The 18,680-nt window shown below is 42.2% G+C and overlaps 1 protein-coding gene across 1 annotated transcript in view; it reads right to left on the bottom strand.

The window, feature by feature from the left end:
- LOC132402229 (protein Smaug homolog 1-like) overlaps positions 1-18,680 on the bottom strand; it is a 121,186-nt gene that overhangs the window by 22,292 nt on the left and 80,214 nt on the right. The window contains exons 5-8 of the mRNA XM_059984995.1: positions 17,364-17,450; positions 10,211-10,520; positions 7,555-7,640; positions 2,380-2,495 (exon numbers count right to left, since the gene is read on the bottom strand). Coding sequence (XP_059840978.1) covers positions 2,380-2,495; positions 7,555-7,640; positions 10,211-10,520; positions 17,364-17,450 — 599 coding nt within the window. The remainder of the gene's footprint in view (positions 1-2,379; positions 2,496-7,554; positions 7,641-10,210; positions 10,521-17,363; positions 17,451-18,680) is intronic.

Genomic DNA, 18,680 nt, shown 5'->3' with positions numbered 1-18,680 from the left:
TTGCTAAGGACCCTTCACCCATGACATGCCTTGTTCTCATTGTTAACATCAGGAAGGAGATACAGAAGTGTGAAGGCACACACTCAACAATTCAGGAACAGTTTCTTCCCCTGTGCCATCAGATTTCAAAATGGATATTGAACCCATGAACACTACCTCACTACCTTTTTTATTTCTATTTTTGCACTATTTATATATAAATAAATTATATATTAACACACACACAATGTAATTCACAGGTTTTTTTCTCTATTATGTATTGCATTATATTGCTGCTGCAAAATTCTGGTGGTATTAAACCAGATTCTAATTGTAATTTAATTGGGTTCAACACAACATTGTGGACTGAGTGGTCTGTTCCTCCACTGCACTGCTCTACATACTCCTGATAGTCCTCATTCTAACCTCATCGTAGTGTTGTCATAACGGCTTTGAACTGCCAACGCAACAGGGATTCAATTTCTCTGGTTAGAAAACCTCCTAGACAAATCAAAGCTGGCATAATAGATCTGGTACAAGTGCTTTAGACCCTTACATTTTAATTATAATATGCTGAATGGCAGTAAACGTTATATAGCAATTGAAACTCACTTCTGCTTATTAAAAAACTCACCTGAATGAATACATCTTTGTTCTGAATGTCAATCATTTAACCTATAAATAGTATGTGGTGTTCATTAATTTGCAGAATCAGGTAATGCATGGTTTGGGTGTGCCTGGATTTCACTGACAGATTCATACAGATGCGATTGTAAGATTCAAATCCAGTTTGCTACAAGCATCCTTTCTGAATGTTCTGGAACTTCAACGTTTAGTGGCAGAGCATTCTATAGGATCCAGATTAGTGCCTAAATAATTGGTTATACTGCCCACTATATTTTCCCTTTTTATTCATGTTAAATGTGCCAAGTGCAAAGCAAAAACTAAGACTTCTGATTAGATCAGCATCACGGGAGATTGAAACCCAGAAAACTTGCACAGCTGTTGGAGGCCTCTGCACTCAAATGATCTATCATTCTCTCAGAGATCGTGTTTGCTGATTCTCGAGTCGGGAGAACTGAAATAAGCGTCACTGCAGACTGTAGCACTGAAACAGTGAGCTGTGCGTCTCCCCTCTCAGTATGGCAGCAGCGATCTCCCTCTCTCTCCCCCCCCCCCATTAGTGGGAGAGCCTGTTGAGGTGTCAAAGTGGTTTCTGATGGACTCTAGAGGCTTTGCTATTGCTGGAAGTAAGTAGGGGGAGGAGAAGGGTGAGGGCTGATGTTTTGCTGCTACTTGTGCAGGGGAGGGGGCGGGCAGCTTTGGGATTCTGTTTTTCTGTCATTCATTCTTCAGGTTTTTCTCTCTGTTTTGTGGATGTCTCTAAAGAGCAAGGATTTCAGGTTGTATACTGTACACATTCTCTGACACTACACTGAACCAGCGAACCACTGAAAACCTTCTGATTAGTTCAGCCGGTTAGTCCAGTAGAATGGAATGGCAGCACAGCGGTTAGCACAACGCTTCACAGCACCAGCGACTTGGGTTCAATTCCCAGTGCTGTCTGCAAGGAATTTGTATGTCCTTCCTGCGACCACGTGGGTTTCCTCTGGGTGCTCCAGTTTTCTCCCACAGTCCAAAGATGTACCAGTTACTAGGTTAATTGGTCAAATGGGTGTAATTTGGCAGCACAGACTTTTTGGGAGCCAGAAGGGCCTGTTATCATGTTGTACTTCTATAAAATAAAAAAATAAGCATGCTGATATATTATTCCTAACTTCTACAATAATATCTGACATTGTACCCATCAAATACCGTTTGGCATCCAAATCTATTGACCACATCCCACCCCCCACACAACTCAGTCTTCTTTACCCCCAACTCTCCACCATATTCACCTCTTTTTTTGTTTTAAAGAAACCTCAAAGAATGCCAACAAGTTCATTGAACCAACACACACAAGATGCTGGAAGAACTCAGCAGGTCAGGCAGCGTCTAAGGAAATTAATCTAAGGAAGTTGATGTTTCAGGTTGAGGCCTTTCTTCAGGACTGGAAAGGAAGGAGAAAAATGCTAGAATAAAAAGGTGGGAGGGGGCAGGGAATGGTAAAGGAGGCTAGCTAGCAGGTGATAGGTGAAGCCAGGTGGGTTGGAAGTAAAGGGCTGGAAAGGAAGGAATTCTAGAGAGGAGAGTTTATCAAATGGTTTCCATGTTAACTCTGCTTGACTGTCTTCAGATTTTCAAAAGGTCTTCTTTATTTGAATAATAGATTTCAGTATTTTCCCAATGATAGATGTTAGTCTAGTTGGTTTTGTCTCCTGGCAAAAAAAACAATCTGCTGGAAGACCTTCCAGAAATGCCATTAAATACCTGAAGTTACTCCTAACAGGGAAAACTCACCTTCTCTGGCGAACACCTGGCATTTCCAGTAAGGCTTTTCTAGGAAAGGACCTGAACAGCTTAAACATCTGCTGCTTCCACGAGAAGAGTCTTTTCTTCTGTGTTTCAGTAAATGCCTGGAACCAAACACATGGACAGATGAGCCTTAGCTTGTCAAAGACAGCAGGGAAACCCAATACCTGTTTAGAACACAATGTGCAAGGTGATGTTTGGAACATCATAAACACAGATACAACACCAGGCACCTTGCAGAAGTCAAGGGAGATCAGATTCTGTGATGATGCATCCACTAATATTTGCTTTGCAGAGTGGGAAAATGGTGCTAATTTGAACCACAGTGATTTGCAATACTGAACAGCTCAAAGGAACATTTTATTCATTTCTTTAGTGATACAGCATGGTAACAAGCACTTCTGGCTCAACAAGCTGTGCTGCCCAATTACAACCCATATGATCAATTCACCTACGGTACTAACCCATAAATCTTTGGAATGCTGGAGAAAACCCACACAGTCACAGTGAGAAGGTACAAAATCCTCACAATGATGGGAAATGAACTGGGTTGCTGGCGCTATGTGCAAACTGTGCCACCCTTAATCTATCCTTTTCTAAAAGCTGGAACACAGCATACAATTAAAAGGACTGACAAGAGTCATCCTACGCAGTGCAAATTGACGGGTTCTTGATTAGTAAAGGGATCAAATGGGGAAACGGCAAGAGAATAGGGTTGAGAGGAAAAATAAAACATCTATGATGGTATGGGGATCAGACTCGATGGGCCAAATGACCTACTTCAGCTCTTATGCTTTATGGTTTAAATAGTAGGCTTCTGAGCATCATTGGGGAACTGACCAGAAGTACATACATGTCACTTTGAGATTCATTTTCTTCCAGGTATTTACAGGAAAATAAAATACAATAGAATTTATGAAAAACTATACATAAACAAAGACTGATAAAATCAATTTGCAAAATACAAATCATGCAAATAATAGATAAATAATACTGAGAACGTGAGTTGTAGAGTCATTGAACGTGAGTCTGCAGATTGTGGAATAATAAAAAATATGTAAATAAATAATACAAAGAATGTGAGTGAAGTTATCCACACCGGTTCAGGAGCCTGATGGCTGTGGGGTAATAACTGTTCCTGAACCTGGTGGTGTGGGACCTGAGGCTCATTGTGGTGAGTGAAGTTATCCACACTGGTTCAGGAGTCTGATGGTTGTGGGGTAATAACTGTTCCTGAACTTGGTGGTGTGGGACCTGAGGCTCATTGTGGTGAGTGAAGTTATCCACACTGGTTCAGGAGCCTGATAGTTGTGGGGTAATAACTGTTCCTGAACCTGGGTGTGGGACCTGAGGCTCATTGTGGTGAGTGAAGTTATCTACACTGGTTCAGGAGCCTGATGGTTCTGGGGAAATAACTGTTCCTGAACCTGGTGGTGTGGGACCTGAGGCTGATTGTGGTGAGTGAAGTTATCCACACTAGTTCAGGAGCCTGATGGTTGTAGGTAAATAACTGTTCCTGAACCTGGTGGTGTAGGACCCAAGGCTCCTGTACCTCCTACGCGATGGAGGGATGCAGGAGTAGTACAAGTCGATAGTTCGCTGAAAGCATTGTCACAGTCATGGTGAGGAAGGTGTTTGACACACAGGCCTTCAGTCAGAGCTCAGAGTACAGGAGTTTGAAAGTTATGTTGCAGGTGTACAAGATGTTGGCAAGGTCTGGAAGATTGTGTAGAGCTTCAGTTTCCCTGTTATGGACAGATGTGGAATAAACTGGAAAGAGTCCAATGTCCTCAGAAAGTGAGGGTCTGAGTGATAGGACAGGCTGAGCAGGCCAGGACTTTATTCACAAACACAAGAGATTCTGCAGATGCTGGAAATCCAGAGCAACACACACAAAATGCTGAAGGAACTCAGCAGGCCAGGCAGCATCTATAGAAAAGAAAAAAACAATTGACATTTCAGCCTGAGATCCTTCATCTTTGACTGCTTACTCTTTTTCATAGATGCTGCCTGTCCTGCCGAGTACCTCAAGCATTTTGTGTGTGTGCTGCCTAGGACTTTATTCCTTGGGATGAAGACTGACGGGTGAGCTTATCATCAGCATTATGTGCTGTGTCATATGTCATATGATTGTTTTTGGCAAATGTTTCTAGAGAAGTGATTTGCCATTACCTTCTTCTGGGCAGTGTCTTTACAAGAAAGGTGACTCCAGCCATTAACAATACTCTTCAGAGATTGTCTACCAGGCGTCAGTGGTTACATAGCCAGGATTTGTGCTATATAACAGCTGCTCATGCGACCATCCACCACCTGTTCCCATGGCTTCACGTGACCCTGATTTTGGAGAGCGGGGTTAAGCAAGTGCTACACTTTGCCAAATAGTGACCCTGCAGCAAGAGGAGGGAAACAGCACTTTACACCTCCTTTGGTAGAGGTGTATAAAATTTTGAAGAACACTGATAAGCGTATACAGTCTTTATTGAAGGGAAAAGGACCCAAAAACTAAAAGGCAAAGGTTTAAGTGAGGGTGAGGGGGCAGCTTCTTTGTTTGGAGGATGGTGTCTATATGGAATGAGTTACAAGAGAATTATCAAAATTTAAAAAGGCATTATGATGAATCCATCTAAAGGAAAGGTTTAGAGGAAGAGTTCCCAACCTTAATGACATGAGTCAAAGAGAGAGTATGAAGGGCGTTTTTTCCCAATACCTTGGCCAACATCTCTGTCCCTCAAGTGTGGACTATCTAGCAATTTTAAGGTGACCAAATTGTTTTGCATATTTGTCAACAAAACGAGTACCTTGACTACACTTCAAAAAGTGGTTAATTGACTGAAATCTTTTTATGAAGTACGGAAAGATGCAACAAAATAGTAAACTTTAAACACGAGAGATTCTGCAGATGCTGAAAATCCAGAGCAAGACACACACAAAATGCTGGAGTAACTCAGCAGATCAGATAACATCTATGGACGGGAAGAAAAAGTCGATGTTTCAAGAGGAGACCTTTCATTGGGACTCAGAAAATAGTAAAATTTCTACCTGCTCCCCTTTTCATCAATTGCTAGGGCTGGGAAAAGGTACAGGTGTCCCCCGCTTTTTGAATGTTTGCTTTACGACACCTCGCTGTTACAAAAGACCTATATTAGTTACCTATTTTTGCTAACAGAAGGTGTTTTCACTGTTACGATAAAAGGTAGTGCGCGCACTGAGCAGCGAAGCTCCTCCCCTGGAACTGCATTCTAGCCGGCATTGCTTAAACATGTACCTGTGAGCATCTGTGCTTTATGTCGATTTATTTTGTGCATCTGTTAGCAAGATGAGTTCTAAGGTATCGGAAAAGCCTAAAAGAGCGCGTAAGGGTGTGACACTTAGCATAAAGCTAAACATAATTAAACATTTCGATCGTGGTGAACGAAGTAAGGATATAATGAGTTTGGCTAAGGGTTTGTGGAAGTTGACAAATATGATGTTGAAGAGGTTTTGGCATCCCATGACCAAGAACTGACAGATGAAGAACTGATGAAGAGGAAAGGATAACAATTGAAGTCGAACACAGTAGCGAACAGCCCGAAAGTGAAGTCATCTAGGAACTGAATGTGAAGCAATTGCGTGAGATTTTTGCTGCGATTGACAAAGCTGCGAAGATTGCAGAAAAGTATGACTTTAATTTTTAAAGTGTATGTAGGTTTGGGGCATATTTGCCGGATGGTTTGAGTGCTTACAAAGAAGTGTATGAAAGAAAAATGCGCGAGGCTAAGGAGTCAAGCATACTGTCATTTTTCAAGCCCTCCACATCAGCCACAGCAGACAATGAAACTCGACCTTCAACATCGAGGCAGGCAGACATAGAAGAAGGTGACCTGCCTGCCCTGATGGAAACAGACGACGAGAAATGACACCCCAGTGTACCACCACCCCAACCTCCGACGACTCAGCCTAACAAACCATCATCAGTGTGCTCACTGTCTTCCCAATTCCAGTAAGTGAAACTACATTGGACGTACATTATTTCTACTTTATATAGGCTGTGTATTTTTATGTGTTATTTGGTATGATTTGGCAGCTTCATAGCTTAAAGGTTACTGGAAAGAGTGCTTCTGCTGAGAGCGCTTGTGCCGAGTCTTTCTGCCGGGAGCGCTTGCAGGAGATTTTCGCTATGGTGGACAGTGCTGCAATGATTGCAGAAAAGTATTCCTACTTTATATAGGCTGTGTATTTATCAGATCATTCCTACTTTTACTATTATTTTAGGTTTTGTGTGTTATTTGCCATGATTTGGTAGGTTATTTTTTGGGTCTGCGAATGCTCACAAATTTTCCCCATGTAAATAAATGGTAATTGCTTCTTCACTTTACGACATTCCAGCTTATGAACCATTTCATAGGAACACTCTACTTCGAATAGTGGGGAAAACCTGTATTTAGAAACAGGATCAATGCCCATTTCATTTTGGTTTCAAAAGAAACATTACATCAGATAGAACAGAAGAATGTTTCCCAGTGGCCACCCATTTCAATTCTACTTCCCATTTCCATTCCGACATGTCAGTCCATGGCCTCTTCTACAGCCATGATTAGGCCCACACTCAGGTTGGAGGAGCAACACCTATATTCTGTCTAGGCAGCCTCCAACATGATGGCATGAACATTCATTTCTCGAACTTTTGGTAGTTGTCCCACCCTCCTCTCCTTCACTATTCCCCATTCCTGTTTCTCTTTCACACCTTCTCTTCTTACCTGCCCATCACCTCCCTCTGGTGCTCCTCCTCCTTCCCTTTCTTCCACCGCCTTCTGTCCTCTCCTACCAAATTCCCCTCCTCTATCTCTTTCACTAATCAACTTCCCAGCTCCTCACTTCACCCCCCTCCCCTGGTTTCACCCATCACCTGCCACCTTGTATTTTTTCCTCCCCCCTCCACTTTCTCAGTCTGACTTTTCCCCTGCCTTTTCAGTCCTGTAATTCACAATTTTCTTTTTTTCCTCTGTTAATATGTATTACTTTGAACAGCTGCTGCAAAGTCAACAAATTTCACAACATATGCCGGTGACATTGTACCTGATTTTGATTTTGTGTGTGTTGTAGGAGAATGAATACCATTAGAATGCACACCAGAAGAACGTACACATCAGCCAACGGTGGTCGTCATAACTTGCAAGTACCCACCTCATGTGCCAAGCACTTCTCAAGTAGCTGCAAGTAAGAGCTTATATTTTCTTCATCTGGTCTGGACACTAGCAGCTGAGTGCACACTTGAGGAAAAGAGAGAGATTACAGTGTTAGAATCTCTGTCCCCTTGACCAAATTTTACCAACACAAACAACATTCCCATTTCTCTCCTCTGCATTTTTTAAACCACAGAGCATACTTTATTTCTGGATCCTACACTGTTCCAAAGAAGCTCAGCACAAGTTCAAGAGAACCACACCCATCTTCTGACTAAGCACAGTTCAATGCTGAAGACAACAGTTTTCGATAAGCAGACATTCTCGTTTTTTGATTGTACATTCGCAACATTGCGTCTTTTCCTCTGGGGGGTACTACCTTTCCCCCGCTCCACCAACACAACCAATTCACAAGACCTTGCAACCCTCTTTCAGCCACACTTCTACCACCAGCACTTGAGAATTACTCTAAACATCACTAATCGTTTGCTTCCCCCCCTCCCCTCCCCGCTTGTTGCTGCAGCTGAACCCTCGTATTATCTTACTTTTTTGCCCCGATTAAGTCTGAAACATTAACTCTCTCTATAGACAATGGCTGATCTATTCTGCAATTTTAGCGTGACACTATTACAGTTCAGGGCACTGGAGTTCAATTCCAATGCACTCTGTAGATTTTCTCCCCTGGTGCTCTGATTTCCTCCCACAGTCCAAAGTCATATTAGTTTGGTTAAATGGTCATTGTAAACTGTCCTGAGATGAGGTTAGAGTTAAATTGGAGTTGTTAGGGGTCGTGGATGGCGTGGCTCAAAGGGCCTATTCTGCACTGTATCTCTAAATAAATAAACTGCCTTTGACCTAGGCAAAGGAATTCACGAAACAAGGAAGGCTAAATCCATCATTAAGGATCCTCATCACCCAGGACATGCCCTCTTCTCATTGCTTCCATCAGGGGAGATGGTACAGGAATCTGAAGGTACACACTCAACGATTCAGGAACAGCTTCTTCCCCTCCATTACCATGAATACTACCTCATTTTTTTGCTCTAATTTGCATTATTATATATATATATCAGTTATTGTAATCTACAATTTTAAAAAAATATACACTGCACTGTACTGCTGCCATAAAACAAATTTCACAACAGATGAGCTGAGGAGGTTCTAATAACAAGTGTTTAAGGCAGAGCAAGGAGTCTTGATTAGCCCATTACTTCAAGGATGGAGAGCTCCCAATGTCTATGTGAGGCTGTGTTTATACTTACAAACATTCAATCATTTATAGAACTAAGTGTTGAGGCTTTATCACCCCAGGATCAGGTAAATCATACAACTTCAATTCATAAGGTAAAAATGGATCAAAAACTCACTCCTCCCAAGGTAAAAAAAAATTCCTGGTCACTCTACCTTAGGCATGGATCAAAATCTGAGAGTCATAGAAAAGTACTGCACAGAATTAAGCCCATTTGGCCCACCTAGTCTGTGCCAAATCATTCAGTCCTCCTACTTCCCCTGGACCTGCACCCTCCATACGCTTAACATCTACGTACCTATCCAAAGTTCTATTAAACGTTGAAATCCGGATAACATTCACCACTTGTGCTGGCAACTGGTTCTACACTCTCATGACCCTCCAAGTGAAGTTTCCCCTCATACTTCCCTTAAACTTTTAACCTTTCACTCTTAATTAATGAACTCTGGTTGAAGTCCTACCCAACCTCAGTGCAAAAAGCTTGCTTGCATTTACCCTATCTATACCCCTCATAATTTTGTATACCTTCATCAAATCTCCTGTCTTCTACATTCCAAGGAATGAAGTCCTAATCTTTTGAGGACCAATGGGTTAAATAGCTCCAGTGTAAGCTTTAATTGCAAATGCAAATATTAATTGATCTGTGAACCCCGTAACAAATTGCAAAAACTATTGGTTTTTGAGCACCAATATGGGAGAAAGGCTCCCTTTATTCTCACTCTTTGCCTCCTACCAATCACCCAATGCTCTATCCATCTTAGTATCTATCCTGTAATACCATGGGTTCTTGTTAAGCAGCCTTGTGTGTGGCACCTTCTCAAAGGCCTCTGAAAATTCATGTGTTTCCAAGTGCCCAAAACTACATCTTTAACAACCGACTCCAATATCTTCCCAATCACTGAGGTTGGGCTAACTGGTCTATGATTTTATTTCTTCTGCTTCTCTCCCTTCATGAAGAGTGGAGTGTCATTTGCAATTTTGCAGTCCTCTGAAACCAATGCCAGAATCCACTGATCTCTAGTTTGACTATGAAATGACATGACTGTTCCCCTCCACCCTTCTCTCGATTCCTCTTTGATTGTTTTCCACTCTTTTAACACTTAGGTTCATGCTTCACTCTTGACTTCTGAAGAACCTATAGTTCATAAAAGCATCAGGATTCAATGTACCAAGGAGCAAGGGAGGGACCAAATAAGTTTAATGCCTCATTCTTGACTTCCAAGGATCACAAAAGCATCAGGATCCAACAGCACCAAGATACAAGGAACCAAAGTACCAATGCCAAGAAAAAGCCTCAAAACTCTCAATTGCTACATTTATATTTGTGTTCCCTGATGCTTTTGGAAACTCAGGAGCAATATTAATCATACTCAACTTTCCTGACTCTAAAGGAAAGTTAGGAACTAACCTTTCCCCATGACTCTGGTGAATTGTCCAGGAATGTCACCTTCAGATATGGGGGCTGCGGCGGACTCTCCGTCGCACGTTGGGACGCTCTGGGATTGAAAGCTGACAGATGTTGACTCCTTCTCGGCAGCTGCCTTTGTTGCCCGGCTGTCCGTTCCCAGACCAGCTGCACTGTTGGAAGAGTTGTTGGAAGAGTTGTCATGCCCCTCTTTGAGGGTCATTTGAGGTGGGGAGTAGGCTTTGATAGGAGTTATAATTATTTGTTGTAGCTCCTGAAGGGCATTTCGCAGGTTTCCTCCTTCGAGAATATCCTGTTAAGAGTTAACAATACAACCAATTGTCCATTAATTTCCATACACGATGCACTGTATTCATTTTCTGTTTAATAACATGTAGGATGGTAGAAGGTTAGTTTTGTAATTGGAAAACTGTGACAAGTGATGCACCATAGGGATCAGTGCCATGACTCTGTTATAGAACATGGAACAATACAGAAGGGGAACAGGTCCTTCGGCCAATAATGTTGTGCTGAACTAGTTAAAAAGCAAATCAAAAACACCCAAACACTAATCCCTCCTACCTACATCATGTCCATATCCTCCATCTTCCTCACATCCATGTGCCTATCCAACGTCTCTTAAAAGCCTCCAATGTATTTGTTTGTACTATCATATCAGGCATCCACCAGTCTGAGTAAAAAAACTTACCTCTCATATCCCCTTTGAATCTACCCTCTCTCACCTTCAATGCACACCTTTTGGTATTAGACATTTCAACTCTGGGAAACATGCCTCTCATAATGTTATGAACCATTATCAGATCTCCCCTCAGCCTCTGTCACTCCAATGAAAACAATCTCAAGTTTCTCTGACTTCTCATGATAGCACAAGTCCTTTAAACCAGGCAGTATCCTGATAAACCTCTTTTGCATCTTCTCCAAAGCCTCAGCATCCTTCCTATAGTGGGGCAACCAGACCTGTATGCAATACTGCAGGTGCAGCCTAACCAGAATTCTTTTAAGTTGCAACATAACCACTTGACTTTTAAACTCAATGCCTTGAATATAAAAGTAAGCATTCCATAACAACAGACACAAAAATGCTGGAGGAACTCAGCAGGCCAGGCAGCATCCATGGAAAAGAGTACAGTTGATGTTTCAGGCTGAGACCCTTCCTCATGACTGAAGAACAAAAAAGGAGAGGAATCAGAGTTAGAAGGTGGGAGGAACAGAGGAAGAACATAAGGTGATAGGTGAAACTGAGAAGGGGCGTGAAGTAAAGAGCTGGGAAATTGATTGGCAGGGCTGTAGAAGAGGGAAATATAATAGGGGAGGCATACGACAGCAGAGTGGATTAGAGTCATTGCTCTGACATTGCTTACAGTGTCAAGAGACCCAGATTTGCCTGCCAGGAATTCAGGCAATTGCCATCTGTGCATGGGTTTCGTCCCACATCCCAAAGACGAACAGATTGGTAGCTTGATTGAGCACTTGAATTGCCCCTAGTGTGTAGGTGGCAGAATCTGAGGATGAGGATAGGATGAGTGAGCTAGGGCTCTTCTGTTTGGAGTGAAGGAGAATGAGAAATGACTTGATTCAAGATAAGAGGCATAGACTGAGTCGATAACCAGTGACTTTTTCCCCAGGGCAAAAATGGCTAATACAAGGGGGCATAATTTTTAATGTGATTGAAAGTATGAGGAGGATCTTGGAAGTTTTTTTTTTCATTTTTACTCAGAGTGGTAGCTGCATGAAACACCCTGCCAAGGGTGGTGTTAGAGGGGGCATTTAATGTAGACAAGCAGGATAAACAAAGGAGTATCAGTTGATGTTGTGTACTTGGACTTTCAGAAGTCCTTTGACAAGGTGCCAGATTAGGCTGCTTAACAAGCTGCAAGCCCATTGTATTACAGGAAAGATTCTAGCATGGATAAAAGCAGTAGTTGATTGGCAGGAGAAAAAGTGTGGGAATAAAGGGAACCTTTTCTGGTTGGCTGCTGTTGACTAGTGGTGTTCCACAGAGGGCTGTGTTGGGACTGATTCTTTTTATGTTATATATCAGTGATTTGGATGATGGAATCGATAGCATTGTTGGAAAGTTTGCAGATGATACAAAGATAGGCGGAGGGACAGCAAGTTTTGAGGAAGTAGAGAGGCTACAGAAGGAGTTGGACAGATTAGGAGAATGGACAAAGAAATAGCAGATGGATTACGATGTCAAGAAGTGTACGGTCATGCACTTTGGCAGAAGAAATGAAAGGGATAACTATTTTCTAAGTGAAGAGAAAATACAAAAAAACTCAAGTACAAAGGGACTTGAGTCCTTGTGCAGGATTCCCTAAAGGTTAATTTGCAGGTTGAATCTGTGGAGAGGAAGGCAAAGTGCATTCATTTCAAGAGGCTGAGAATGTAAAAGCAAGGATATACAGTAATGTTGAGGCTTTATGAAGCCCCAGCAAGGCCTCATTTGGAGTACCGGGAGCAGTTTTGAAACCTTTATCTTAGAAACAATGTGCTGAAACTGGTCAGGGTTCAAAGGAGGTTCACAAAAATGATTCCAGGGTTGAATGCCTTGTCATATGAAGAGTGGGTTTCTACTCACTAGTTTTCAGTGGTGACCTTATTGAAACCTATCAAATGGCGAAAGGCCTTGATGTGGAGAGGATGTTTCCTATGGTGGGAGCGTCGAACAGCAGAGGACACAGCCTCAGAATAGAGGAGTGTCCTTTTAGAACAGAGATGAGGAGGAATTTATTTAGCCAGAATGGTAAATCTGTAGATTTCTTTGCCAAGAGCAGCTGTGGAGGGGGGGGGGGGGGGGGGTGTGTGTGTGTGTGTGTGTGTGTGTGTGTGTGTGTGTGTGTGTGTGTGTGTGTGTGTGTGTGTGTGTGTGTGTGTGTGTGTGTGTGTGTGTGTGTGTGTGTGTGTGTGTGTGTTTTATATATATATATATATAAATAAAAGGCTGAGGTTGATAGATTCTTGACTGGTCAGGGCATGAAGGGATACAGGGAGAAGACAGGAGATTGGGGCTGAGAGGAAAATTGAATCAACAATGATGAAATGGCAGAGCAGACTTGATGGGCCAAATGGTCTAATTCTACTCCTATATCTTATGGTCTTATTTAAGAAGCTCTTAGGCAGATGGATGATGGAAAAACATGATTGTGTAAGAGGGAAGGGTTAGATTGATCTTAGAGTAGATTAAAAGGTCAATACAACATTGTGAGCCAAAGCACCTGTTCTGTGCTGTAGTGTTCTATGTGTGGGGAAGTGTTGAGTTAGCAGTTCCCAACTTGGGGTCCACAGACCCCTTCCTTAATTGTGTTGGACCATGGCATAAAAAAGGTTAGGAATCTGTGTTAAGGAGTGGTTTTATATTAGTGCAAACTCGTGGATTGAAGGAGTTTATTGTTTATTTTTACCGAGGTGATTAGACTCTGGAACTCATCACCCAAAGATACCAATTCCGTTTACTGCGGGGTAAGGGTGGGGAGGCCAAATTCTCGGATTAAAAAAAATTGTATGAGTCTCTAGTATCTTTGAGAAGTTCAATCACCAAGGTGATGAAGGCCGCAAAACAAGTGCTAGTAAATAAATACAATTAGTATCAATGGTTACTTGGTCAACGCGGACATGGTTGGCCAAGTTAATTGTCGGTTAGTGGATCATCTCGTGAGACTATAACAGGTGGTATCTAGAAATGAAGGGGATGGTCATTTTGTTGAGGTTCTCCCCTTGGCAGGAATTAGAGTAGCAAATTGCAAATAGCTGTAAGATGATAAGGATTGGAGGGGTGGAAATACAGTATATCTTTACTAAAGGAGGTGCAAGGCAGACAGTCTCTGAAGAGTATTGATAATGGCTGGGGTCACCCGTCCTGTAAAGACACTGCCCAGAAGGTGGCAATGGCAAATCACTTCTGCAGAAAAATTTGCCAAAAACTATTAGTGTCAATGGAAAGATCACAATCACATGTCATATGACACAGCACAAAATGATGATGATGAATAGTAGGAAATATTGACTGGCACTGCGATAGGGCTAAGGGCTTGGCAGGGGTGTTAAAGCCATTCAGAAGGTATTCCAATAGCACCCATGACCTTTTGCACAAGAAGGGAGAACACTCAGTCTGTTATTGGGCAATGAGGCAGGCCAAGTGACTGAGGTATCAGCAGGGAAAGCACTTTGGGAGCATTGACCATAATTCTATTAATATTAACACAGTTGTGGAAAGCCCACTGACATACTGCATCCTATAACCAGCTAATTTTGGATCCAGTTTGGCAGCTTGTTTTGGATCCTAAGGGCTGTGACAATCAGGCTAGGTTCTGATGACTGAGACCCTATCACAAGCTTTAATGGTTCAGCCCTGACGAAAGGTCTTAGCCTGAAACATTGATGTTTATTCATCTCCGTAGATGCTGTCTGACCTGCTGAGTTCTTCCAGCATTTTGTGTGCGCAGTTGTGGAAAAAGACAGGACTAGTCCACAAGGGGTCAAGGCTAATTTTGATGGATTAGACAGAAACCCACAAAAGGGCATTTGGCAAGTGAGAGATGAATTGAGGGTCAACACATTCCTGTTGACCCTCCTGTTAAGAGTTCCTGGCAGAATTTGGGAACTCTTGTTGACGTGGGACATTGAAGCTTGAGTCAGGAAAAAGGAATGTCAGGTAAAGGCAGATGGAATCAAGCAAATCCTTTGAGTATAAGGGACAAAGAAATGGATTTAAGTGGGGAAGCAGAAGGAGGGGATTAAGAAAAAGAGGATGAGATAACTTTGTCAGACAAGGTAAAAAAGAGAAACCAAAAGATTCTATAAATATAAAGAGGAAACAGATAACTTGGCACAAACAGATCCTTAAGAATGTGGTCATCTTTGTGGAGTCCCAAGAGATGGATGAGGTCTTAAATATTTCTCGTCTATCTTTACTGTGGAGAAGGTCATGGAAGCTCAGGAATTCAGGGAAGAGAATAGTGATGTCTTGAAACATACTTACGTTACAAAAAAAGGTCAGTGGATAAATCTCAGGGTGAGCCAAATGTATCCTAGAACATTGTGGGAAGGCAGAGATATTTTTAATCACTGTTTGCTACAGGTAAGGTATTGCAATACTGGAGGATAGCTAATGTGTCTGTATTTAAGATAGACCACAAGGACAAGTTATAGAACTATAGGCCAATAAGCCTAACATCAGTGGTGGGAAAATTACTGGAGGGGGTACTGAAACATACATTCTACCTGCATTTGCAAAGGCAAGGGATGATGAGGGATAGTCAGCATAGGTTTGTGTGTGGGAAATTATGAATTGTGAATTTGATATGAGTTTTTCATGAAGAGATGACCAAGAGAATTAGAGGGCAGGGTGGTAGACATTTACACAAACTTCAGCAAGACCTTTGTTAGAAGTTCCAGAGTAGGCTGCTCTGGAAGGTTAGATCACATAGAATCCAGGACAACTAGATACAAAAGTTAGCCAACCAGATACAAAATTGGCTTCATGGCAAGTCTCATGGTAATAGAGGACTGCTTTTCATATTGGTGGCCTGTGGCTGGCAGTGTAATGTAGGGGTCAGTAATAGGTCTACTACTGTTTGCCAACTATATTGTTTTAGATGAGAATGTAGATGGCATTGTTGGAAGTTGTGGATAACACCAAAATTGGTGGTATACTGGACAGTGAAGGTTTTGGAAGATTTCAACAGGATCTGGATCATCTGGGAGAGTGGAGAGAGAAAATTTAACTCAGACCATGCACACTGTTGCAACTTGGGAAGTAAACCAAGGCAACATTTACACAGTAAATGGCAGGGCCTGGAAAATGCTGTAGAACAGATCTCGGGCTACAAGTTCATACCTTCCCAGAAGCGACAAGGGGTATACAGGGCAGTAAATAAAAAGTCTGTCACATTTCCCCTCGTTGGTCAGAACACTGAGTGCAAGAGTTGAATGTCATGTTACAGTTGTACAAGATGTTGGTGAAACTGTACATGAGAAGACTGATCAGCAGCTACAGGAAACATTTGGTGGAAATTATTGCTGCTAAAGGAGATTCTAGAAATTATTAAATACAAAGTTCACATACAGCCTGGACTGTGAATGATTAAACAATGTTTTCAATAAAGACATGAAAAGTACAATTTCTTGTGTGTTATTACTTTAGGCAGATTATGTTTGTCTATTATTGTGACTTAAATGATGATCCGAACACAATTTATGAGTAATTAATGCAGAAAAACAGGTAATTGCAAAGGGTTGCAACTGTATATAAAATCATCAAGGGGCAAATATAACAGAATGGTCAGTCTTTCTTTCCAGAGTAGAGGAGAGGAGAAAAATTAACGGGGATCGATGGGGTTAATTTCCCCCATAGAGGGGACAGGTATATGGAACCTGCTACCAGAAGAACTGGTAGAAATGGTCATGATTCATCAGCATTACATGCTGTGTCATATGATGTGAGTGATCATGGTCTATGGCCATGATTGCTCTTGGCAAAATTTTCTACATATGTGGTTTGCCATTGCCTTCTTCTAGGCAGTATCTTTGCAAGACAGGTGACCCTAGCCATTATCAATACTCTTCAGAAATTGTCTGCCTGGCATCAGTGGTCGCATAACCAGGACTTGTGATATGCACTGGCTGCTCGTATGACCATCCACCACTTACTCCCATAACTCCACGTGACCATGACTGGGGGGCTAAGCAGGTGCTACACCTTGCCCAAGGGTGACCCGCAGGCTAGTGGAGGGAAGGAACGCCTTACACCTCCTTTGGTAGAGATGCATCTCCGCCCCACCACCCATAAATTACAAAGACAACATTTAGACAAGTGCATGGATAGGAACAATTTAAAACAGGGGTTACCAACTATTTTTAAGCCATGGACCAATATCGTTAAGCAAGGGGTCTGGGAACCCCTGGTTTACAGACCAAATGGGATTACCTAAGACATGGAGAAGCTGGAGCTGTTTCTGTGCTGTACAATTACAAATTGCATAAGAGCAGGAGCAATAAGACCATTGCAATATTCACAACCTGGACTAACATCTGTTGAGTGGTCTTATGGGCAAGTTTAAAAGCCAGTTTGTATTGGTGATTTTATCTACAGGACCAGAGGAAGGGAAGAAGAAAAAAAAAATCTTCGACTCACCTTTTCCAATGACTTTAGCACACCTTGTCGCTCACGTAATTTCTGAATACTCAGAGCTATTTTGTGCCGTGCTCCCTTTGTGACATTCTGTATAAGAACACATTCCGTGAGATGTTGCAGAGAGACCATGGAGAAAACAAAAATACAAGTTCCCAGCCTTATCTATTAGATGAGTGGCTCGAATCCTGACTTCTACTGCTATCCCTAAGGACTCACCATATTCCCCAAATTTCTGCAGATGTACTGTTGAGAACATTCTCATTGCATTGTGTCATGTATGGGGGTGGGGGAGGGCTACTGCAGAGAGTTGTAAACTCAGTCAGCTCCATCATGGGCACTCGCCTCCATAGTATCCAGGACATCTTCAAGGAACTGTGCCTCACAAAGGCGGCGTTCATTATCCCCTCACCCAGCACGTGCCCTCTTCTCATTTCTGCCATCCGAAAGGAGGCACAGAAGCCTGAAGACACACATTCAGTGATTCAGGAACAGCTTTTTCCCCTCTGCCATCTGATTTCTGAATGAACATTGAATCCATAAACACAGCTCATTACTTCCTTATTTCTATTTTTGCACTACTTAACTATTAAAAAAAAATATACTTTCCGCAATTGTTTTTTCTCCTCTATTATTATGTATTGCATCGTACTGCTGCCACAAATTTCACAACATATGCCAGTGATTTTAAGCCCGATTCTGATTCTGTGACTACACAGATTCCTCCAACTACTCTCTAAGTTATCAAGGTGCAGGTGATTGTCCTCTGTATATTGCCCCTAGTGTGCAGGTGAGTGGTGGAATCTTTTGCTCTTGGGGGAGGGGGGTGGTTGGAAGTTGATAGGGATGTGGAGAGAAGAGGTCGGGGGGGGGGGGGGGGTCACAGAGATTCATAGGCTGAAAGACTTACATCCAAAGGAAATAAGAAGCCAGCCTGGATGGAAGCCAGACATGGGCTATTGTTTGTGGCACCTCACCCCAACTCCAGCAGTAGCCAGGATCACACAAGAATGGTCACTGAGTTCACTGATATATTGGAGAGCTTTAACAGTGCCCCATGATGTTATTGTTGGTGGATGAGGGAGAGGGAAATAAAACAGAACACAATACTGCTGGGGGACACTATTTAGGAGTAAAAAGGAGTATCACCTCAAAACATCTCAAACACTTCTAACTGAACAATACAGATAGGAGCGTTTGATGGTTCTGGGACTGTACTCATTGATGTTTAGAAGAATGATGGAGGGGAAATCTCATTAAAACCTATTGAATATTGAAAGGCTTAGAGTGGATTTGGAGAGGATGTTTCCTACAGTGGGA

The sequence above is a fragment of the Hypanus sabinus genome, chromosome 11, assembly GCF_030144855.1.
Source record: "Hypanus sabinus isolate sHypSab1 chromosome 11, sHypSab1.hap1, whole genome shotgun sequence".
In the NCBI taxonomy this organism is placed as follows: domain Eukaryota; kingdom Metazoa; phylum Chordata; class Chondrichthyes; order Myliobatiformes; family Dasyatidae; genus Hypanus; species Hypanus sabinus.
The sequence above is the reverse complement of the archived record's forward strand: the minus strand, read 5'-3'. Positions and strand labels throughout refer to the sequence as shown.